Raw genomic sequence first — 9,426 nt, 5'->3', positions numbered from 1 at the left:
ATGCCCAAATTTGGAGATGATATCTGCCATCTGTCAGCATGCTGACATCACTGATAATACACTGTCTCCACCATGGTAACAGCCACATGCTGAAACAATGCCTACATCACAGACAGGTATTGCACAACTGGACGGTCTGGGTTCATCTCCAACATTACTTGTGAGACTCCTACAGTACATTCAATCCCTCGTATACTGTACTAGGCTACCCCCCGGGCACAATGTTGTTTTTACATTGTGTAATTACAACATCAAATAGGAGTTTGAGATAGTTTTACTTCAAGGCTGTTGAACTGTACACTTCATCTACCATTGATTGCTATACCTCAGCCATATAGTATCCCCCATCATGTATCAATAGGCCCCTACTTATTAAGACTACACAATAAATAATGGACCATTACAAGTAACTCTGAGAGGGTACAAATGAGAATTGGGCTCATTTTGTACCCTCTCAGGGTTACATTGGGACTCAGGATTCCTAGGGTGTCTCATAGTTCTAGGGACACCATACCTCTCAAGAGAGGCTGTTGACAGAATATGCTTCTATCATATCGAGGATTGTGGAATATTATGTGTCTCGCTTGAGAGAGAAGAGACACCTCAAAGCGTGTCCTCTGATGACCTCACATCCTGTTGTTCACTTCCTTCTCCATGGTGGGTGAATGGATGTGCAGTATTCTGCATGGTGCTGGTCTGAGCAGCGGTCCGCGGGTCCCCGTTGAGTGTACAACACGAGCACAACGACGTTGCACATGTGGGCACATTGTGGATCATCCCCAGACGCCAGGAGGAAACTGCACAGGAGATCTACATCCGAAGGAACAACTTATCTCAATAAATTAGCTGCAGTTCGTAAATATATTCACGATGAGTTGCGTTGCCTGTTGAGAGAAAATAAAGTTCTGGTAAGTTTGGTGACTTTTGCAGAAGTTATGCATACTGTTTATTTATTTGCACAGTTAATATGACGTTTCCGCAGCAACGCGCTCTTTGATCGTTCAACTGAACTATGACCGGATTATGTTCTGTCAAAAGTTAAAGATTTTGTAGATTATGTTGAAAGTATTATAGCCGATTAGCCGAATTTTGCCATCTGTGGCCATGTGTGGTGGCTATATTGATTTTGAACTTTAAAAATATTAGACCTAAGTGTTGAAGTTGTATAATCTCATCTTCAATAGCAGTAAGTGGATTCATATTTTATGACTGAAATATATCGGAAAAAGCTCATATACCATTATTACATTTAATCAGACCGCTGTTTATATTGTGATAAAACGTTAAAGTGAACTCATCGAAGTCTTGGATGTATCTGCACATCTGTGTAAATGAAACCAAATCAGACCACACAAGGTGCCCATTTTAATCCATATGGTGTCTGCATAGGTTTATAGGCCAAAGGTTTAATGCATGCTTACTCATTAGGTAGAAGAGATCTGGCTTCTGGTGTTTGATAGATTTAAAAGATTTAAAGGGAAGCTAGAATCTGACATGCAGTATGTGAAACAACCTGTAACCTATTACGCCTCTGTTGTTATTTTGTTATTAGTCACATGTGTTTGTTGTATGTTTTTTTGCAAATTTAGAAACAAGTGCAGAGGTGTAAAGCATTTAGTAGTCTACTACTTATATACTCAATTGTCTTGAGTTGCTTTGTTCTTTGACTTCTTGTAGCCTACATATAGATATTAGGTACACAAAAGTATTTGTAAAAAAAAAACTCTACCAGCTTGAGTGATAAAGGTACCCCGAGCAACACAGTAGCCTATTATATTTGAGTGATACACTTTATCCAAGTCTGTCAAGGTCTCTTGAGGAAATGTGGGTCAGCCATCACAGTTATTTAAAGGAAGGAGAAATGTAGAAACCCTATACTACTAGAGCATTGTGTTGTCTTTATGGGATGCAGTGATATGGACATCATGCAAAACATGCTGATGTTGTGTCAACACCTCTCTCTCTTCTCTGCTTCCATTTCTCCTCTCAGGTTCTCGCTTCAACTCGCTCTCTTGCACATTTGTTCTTACAGTTTAACAACATACTGTAGGTGAACATTGAAGCTTGTAGATTTGTTATTTTCTCTATTTGTTAGGGCTTAAGTAATTGAACAATCCAGGTGAGGTAGGTATAGACTTAAATTAGTTTTCTGCAAAGATAACAGACTATTTGCTTGCCCTTCAACAGAGTTCACATAATCTTATACTGTATAGATCTACTATCATTTAGCCCTCTTGATTTTGAGTTAATATGGCCTGCTATAGTTAATTTATAGCAGTGGTTCTCAACCTTTTCAGGCCATGGCCCTCAAAATAATCTTATTTCAACTTGGGACCCCCCACCCCGACAAGCACTTGGAATTGTAGGAGTTGACAGACATTACATTAGTTTTACTCCATCTGTTCCATTGTGAAAATAGAAAATATATACACCTATACTGTAAGTTGGTCTATTTACTGTTGAGTGAGAAAACAATGTTAACATTAAGCTAATCATCTGGGGACCCCCCAAAATAATGAGGGGACCCCCACAGTTTGAGAACCACTGCTTTATAGCACATACATGTTTTCTTAGCACCCTAATCATGCCAATGAATAGACTGGAATCCAGACTGACTCACTGCGTTCATCTTATGGACGTTTTCACAGAAAAAGTCCCAAAAAATGTTTACTGAAGAATTCCAAAACATGAATGTAGCGACTAGGTTTGGATTCCAGCCTACTTGCAAAGTACAAGAAGATCAAAGTAAATGGCTTGACTCACTACGTTCATTTTGGGGATTTTTTCACACACAAAAAAAGAAAAAATACAAAAGTATAGCGAGTCAGTCAGGATTAGCTGTGGATAAGAGCATCTGCAAAATGGCTAAATTGTAACATTCATGGTTTTATTATTGTTTATCAAGTGCTGAGAGGTTTTAAAATAAATGACATTCAAATACACCTATGGCCGCCTTGACCTGTTTTATTCTTTCTCTAGAGAGGTGGCGATTGTGTTCCTTGTTCTCCACTGTGTCTAAATGTTACAAATAAGTTTATTGACCAGACAAGGTTGAAGACTTCCACATGTGATAGGAAGACCTTAACAAATGAAACATGCACTTGTTCCTTCCTCTCTGTATAGTGTCACCACTGCTGGCAGCATGAAGAGAGAAGTGACCATCAATGAGGGCCTGGAGGATGAGATGGTAAATAAGACCTCATACTATATCAGTGGTTCTCAACCTGTGGGTTGAGACCCCCAGGGGGGTCCCCAAATTATTTTGGGGGGTCCCCAGATGTTTAGCTCACGGGTTAACATTGTTTTCTCTCACTTAACAGTAAACAGAACAACATACATTGTAAGTGTATATATGGTATCTACAGTACATATTTCTTAAGTGACAATTTAAGGACTTTTAAGACTTTTTAGTACCTCTGGTTAAACATTGGCAAAATGTGTCAAATATTAGAGAGCCATAAATTGTGAAAATAGCAGATCTACATGCTCACATGCCTCGCAATGCCATACTTTGTCATACAGCAATGTCACACAATATAGCAATACATTCTAATCTACAAGCTCACAAAAGTGGAAGTTTAATGTACGTGGTGAAGTGTGTCTGTGTGTTTTATAAAAATTTAACCAATGAAAATAATTAACAAGAGCTTATGACTGAATAATGGGTTAATAACTATATTGGGTTAATTTTAACACAGGTTATTTTATAATTTTCTCCCCATTTTCTGAAAAGTAACAGTTTTGGACATACAAGGTATCAGTTTCTTATCGTCGTTGTCGAGCGGAAAAACCTGTTCTCTCCAAGTTTCAAATTTGTATGTTTTTTCGTAAAGTAAAGCCCTGCTTCGTTATACAAGACTGTCGCACAAACGCGCGGCGTTGTGTACTTGTAGATCGGCTATTTTCACTAGTTTAAATTATTTCTAAAAATGATAGATACAAAACCAACGGTTTTGGGCATATATGGTTTCCACCCGACAACGGCGTTATAATATCCCTCTGCTGCCCTCTGCAGGAGGTGTGGGGCTACCGGCCCTGTCTGTGGAAGAGGGTCTTGGTGGGCGTGGGAGCGCTGTGCTCCGGTGGTCTCCTCCTGCTGCTGCTCTACTGGCTCCCGGAGTGGGCCGTGAAGGGAACCTGCACACACACCTCCCTCAGAGAGGCGCACACACTGCTGCTCAGGTCCACGGTAAGAGACGCACGCACGCACGCACGCACGCACGCACACACACACACACACACACACACACACACACACACACACACACTCCTGCTCAGGTCCACGGTAAAAGACACGCATCTTCCTCAGAGACACTCACACACACTCCTACTGCATGGCTCCGGACTGGAGAAGAGCTTGGTTCCTTCTTTTTTTTATGTATTAGCTCCAATTACGATGTTCTTTCTCAATTAAATGCATTTTAGGTCGGAAAGTGACCCACCTAAGCCTCTATCGTTGTCCAAGGTGAAGAGCTATCACCTCACTGCAGTGTACTATAGTTTTCTAGCTATCACCTAGGCTTTAGGCTACACATTCACTCTGCATAGAAATCTACACCGTGGTGAGGTGATAGCTCTTAGACTTCACCTTGGACACACATTAGCACGTAGAATGGTTATTTACGATGTGCATTGCATTCATATACAGTATATTCACATTCACATGCACAGACAGTGGAGGAAACCAAGCAAGGCACCAACCTGCTCACTGGGAGCAGTTAGGTTCAGTGTCTTGCTCAAGGGAATTTCAGCACCCACCGACAGCTATATCGATATCACTCCCGAATGTATGTAAGAGCTTTATTTCCTCTTATAATATACTGTACAGTAAATCAGTGGTTCTCAACCCTTTTAGGCCGCGACCCCCCAAAATAACCATATTTTAACTGCATATTTAACCCTGACAAACACTTGGAATTGTATGAGTTGAGGACGTATTACATTTTGTTTGACTCAGTTCCACAGATAAATGAGAAAATAGTAGATCTACAAGCTCATAACGCCTCGCAATTCCAGGCGTTTTGAGCTTGTAGATCGGCTATTGTCAAAATTTTTGCCTCTTTTTAATATTATTTGACAATTTGGCCAATGTTTCACCCGGTTTTATAGAATAGTTTGTTGATTACTTTTGCTGCAGTAATGGGCTTTTTTCTTTTCTTTTTCTTTTTTTTAGGTATTAAAAAGGTCTTAAAAGTCCTTAAATATTCAAAGCATTGTCATCTGGGCACCAATAAAAAAAATCCCAATAAAAGATTATTTGGGGACCCCCTGGGGGTCCCGACCCACAGGTTTAGAACCACTTCTGTACAGTAAATGAAAGCATCCCCTTGTCAAAAGTTGAAATTGAGGTTGAATTATTATGGCATGATGATGTCTTTTGGAGAGACAGCCGCTGACGGCCCCGTCCACCCTCCATTACAAGAGTTAATAACAAATCTAGTTACTGCATTCCATGAAAGTTGTGATAGAAATTGAGTTGCATTTATACAACAAGATCATTCATTTAGTTATTTCTCCCCCCTGGCTCATGACATCATGAATTATAAGGTCAACTGAGAATCTTGCAGCCTCTGAATAAAGTCATCTTGTGTTTTCTGGTGAGCTCTTATCAATAAATGTTTAAAAAATGTAAATTAAAAACGTTATTCCCCAGATTACACAGAAGTTGAACAAAGTAGTCTCTTGTTTGGTCTCTTCTGAACTGTTTGACCGGTGAACATTTCAACCAATCAGACCCTCCGGACAGCCCAATATACGATTCACTCTCAATTTTGTCTAAAAAAAGAGCAACAAATCAACAAATTCAGGTTTAAATCTAAATCATTCACTTTTAGATATTCAGTTTAATGCACCACAAATCTCTCTAGGTGCATGACCCAATAAGACCAAGGCCAGTAGACTCACAATCAATACTATTTGTTATCACACACGCACACACACACACACACACACACACACACACACACACACACACACACACACACACACACACACACACACACTGACACTTACTGTACATATTACGATTGCTTGTACAAAAGTGTATACACATACAGTACATGAATATACATAAATAGATGCTTAAATACATATAATGCGCATATATAATATTTATAAGTAGGACCAATGCACACATACGGTTCAAAGTACCACAAAGTATGCTATTCATGTACATAACTATTTCTTACCTTACTGCTTTCCTTTGTTATTGTTGTTATTGGTGTTACAATGTTGCCAAAACACAAGAATTTTAATCTGGTGTACTTGTATGAGTTGTAACAAATACACATTTTGAATCTTGACCTCAGGACGAGTTCAAGCAGTGGTTTCGGGCCAAGGTACACGTGATGCTGGCTCCAGGGAAGGGCCCCTTCGACAGCGTGCCTCTCCAGACCATCGCTGACTTGCCTAACGGGGACGGTGGCCATACCTTCTCTACTGTTAATGAAGACCTTGCAGAGATATGTCCTCATAGCCAGCCAAATCAGGTACTACAGTGAGAGAATCTGTTTCATGCCCTTGTGTTACAGTATATACTGTTGATAAGGAGTTGGAAGAAAAGGGGGCACGGTGGTGCAGTCGGTAGCGCTGTCGCCACACAGCTAGAAGGTCCTGGGTTTGATTTCCGCTGGGGATGCTGTTGGTGCTGGGTGGCGTATTATCTCCTCCGTGTCATCAGTGCCCATAACCTAGGTGGGGTTGGCGAAAGAGCCTTCCTTTGTGGAGTTGCATGTTCTCCCCATGTCCCCTAGAGTAGGTACCCTCACAAAAGCATGCAGTAATCCTGGTCTCTATACTGCCTCCCCCTGGCCAGCCAATGTGCCTGATGGAGGGGAAAGGAACTGGTTGGAATAACGTTTTCCTTCCACACGCTACGTCCAGCCAGGGACGCTTCCCACTGTCAGGTGAAAAGAAGTGGCTTGGACTCCTCATGCATAGGAGGTGGTCAGTCTGTTGCTCTCACCAGGTTGGCAGAGGGAGTGTAGCGCCCAGGATTACACAGGATTAGACAACTGACACCAGGTGAAAAAAAGGGGTTACACTACTGTAGGTTTTAAAGCTGCAATCCTCAGCATTAATTTATGTGTAACTCTGAGAGGGTACAACAATCTCAGAGTTAAAGCTGCAATATGGGGCTTATTTAAAAAATTGTAATGAATAAAACATTATGTTGACCAATGTGTATGGTAGAGTATGTTAATACAATATGCTGTACTAGCACATCTGCAGTGGTTGGAGGTAGTCCTACCCGAAATATCTCCCTCTGGCCAAACAGGGACTTCCCGCTTGACTGGGCGGTAGATGTTTTGTCTCTCACATGAGAGATCTGGATTCGATTCTGGGTCAGGATTTAAGAATTTACAGTTAAAAAAGCAGTTGCACCTTTTATTTGATTAACATCTAAGCCATTTAAATTACTGCAAAAGGACGTGCAGCACGTCAATAAATGTTTTGTAATGTATTTATAAATCACACACAAGTGGCCATTATAATGTATGTCTGTACCAACTTATGTCTCTGTCTCTTACTTACTTTAATGCTGTGACTGACTCTTTCACTTCTCATTTTTAGATCCACTATTTTACCCACCACAGCACCAAATACTACTGGAACGATGTGAAGCAGAGTTTTGAATTATATAAGTAAGAGCTGCACAAATACAAACAATCAGACAAACATGCTGTGCTGTGTATTACTTTTGTAATTCACTTAAGTGTAAAATCAATACTTTGGATACAGTTGTTGTTCGACTTGCTGATGATGATGTGCTTTAGGGCTGCAAGTATCAATTATTCTTATTATTTATTATGAATTTCCTTTTTTTCCCGAGAATACCCGATATTGTTTATATGTATCGATATATGGGGAATATTTTATATATTATTTTTAGGGCTGGGATGCGATTAAAAATTTTAATATAATTAATTACAGGCTCTGTGATTAATTAATCGCAATTAATCGCATTTTAATCGCACATCGATATTTGACCTGAGTAAAACACATTTTGTTGTACGAGTGAATGAACGAGTGAGTTTTTTAAATCAAAATTTTGCATCCACCGGGCCAAGCAAAGCGCTCTGATCGGCTACTTCTCCCTTTGCGTTTGTTGTCTCTCCTTGGTTGGTGCATCGCTATGATCGGTATGCCCGAAACTGAAGGTTCTGTGGTGCAAAAACTAAGTGCGATTAAAATGCGGTAATTTTTTTAATCGCGTTAATTTTCTGTAATTAATTAATCGCAATTAATCAGTTAAAGTCCCAGCCTTAATTATTTTATATACAGTATCAACAAATCAACATGAAAATAAATTAGATTTATTTTTATAATCAACTAAATCTATTAGTCTGATTAACCACTTGGTTTTCTTTTTGAGCGGTGGTCACAACGCTCCTATACGTGGCCGTGTGTGTGGGTCTGTCTGTCTGTCTCCGTGTCAGTAGCCTGCAGTAACCTTTTCTGACCACACATGTTAAGGGAGGGGCGCTGTTGCGCACACACACACACACACACACACACACACACACACACACACACACACACACACACACACACACACACACACACACACACCACCGCTCAGTTCACACGAGTGTGATTTTTTTTTTACCACAACCAACCTATTTAATACTTTTTTTCCCCAGCAAGAGCAAAAAGGCGCTGTATTTGTCATTTTGAAAATCAATTATCTTATTATAATAGATTTTTATAATTGATTAAATTGTTGCACCCCTGTATTGCACATCTAGAGATAAGTGTCATCCTTTTCTAGAGGCCTGGAGGATCTGAAGTTGAGCTGCAGTGACATTCACTCTGAGCACAGCTCTGGTCTCAGCACAAAGCTGCAGGAATACAGGTACAGTGCACTGTTTAGATCCTTCAACACACCCAGTTCACTTGCAGATAAACAGCTCTATAGCTTCTCTTCTACCACTATTAGGGCTTCAGATATTCTTTGTCACCTGGGTTGCCCAGGCGGAAGCAGTCAATCAGGGCCTCACAGAGAGGGGAGGGGGCGAGCAGAACAAGGGGAACAACACACTGACCAAAGTCTCAACAAGGCACACTGGACAGGGAAGGGCACACAGGGAGAGCTAAGATCGTGACATAACCATTATACTACATGCATTGTGTATAATGTACATACAGTACGTGCATTATATCGTCACTGTCGGGCAGAAACCTCGTATGTCCAAGTTTCAAATTTGTAATTTTTAGCTGGTCAGCAGGACCAGCTCTTTAAACAGATTACATTGTCCTGAGACATTCAGGGGACCTATTTGCCGATTGGCTGTCCATGTCACATGGTCACCGAGCTCATGATTGGGAGCCAGACCTGTACTGCTGTAATGAAATATATTGTCCAGCAGGGAGCACCATTCCTTCACACTGAGCCGGTGCCTGTGGCCAGCCTGCTTGTGATAAATG

General features: G+C 40.6%; 1 protein-coding gene across 1 annotated transcript in view; it reads left to right on the top strand.

Annotated features, from left to right (window-relative positions):
• The first annotated feature begins 741 nt into the window (after positions 1-741).
• The window catches only part of LOC308285921 (polyamine-transporting ATPase 13A3-like), a 34,740-nt gene continuing 26,055 nt past the window's right edge, over positions 742-9,426 (top strand). The window contains exons 1-6 of the mRNA XM_080726840.1: positions 742-908; positions 3,124-3,187; positions 4,016-4,189; positions 6,309-6,488; positions 7,573-7,643; positions 8,771-8,854. Coding sequence (XP_080582966.1) covers positions 3,143-3,187; positions 4,016-4,189; positions 6,309-6,488; positions 7,573-7,643; positions 8,771-8,854 — 554 coding nt within the window. The 5' untranslated portion in view covers positions 742-908; positions 3,124-3,142. The remainder of the gene's footprint in view (positions 909-3,123; positions 3,188-4,015; positions 4,190-6,308; positions 6,489-7,572; positions 7,644-8,770; positions 8,855-9,426) is intronic.

This window comes from Nannobrachium achirus (assembly GCF_963921795.1).
Source record: "Nannobrachium achirus genome assembly, chromosome: 5".
Taxonomy (NCBI): domain Eukaryota; kingdom Metazoa; phylum Chordata; class Actinopteri; order Myctophiformes; family Myctophidae; genus Nannobrachium; species Nannobrachium achirus.
The sequence above is the reverse complement of the archived record's forward strand: the minus strand, read 5'-3'. Positions and strand labels throughout refer to the sequence as shown.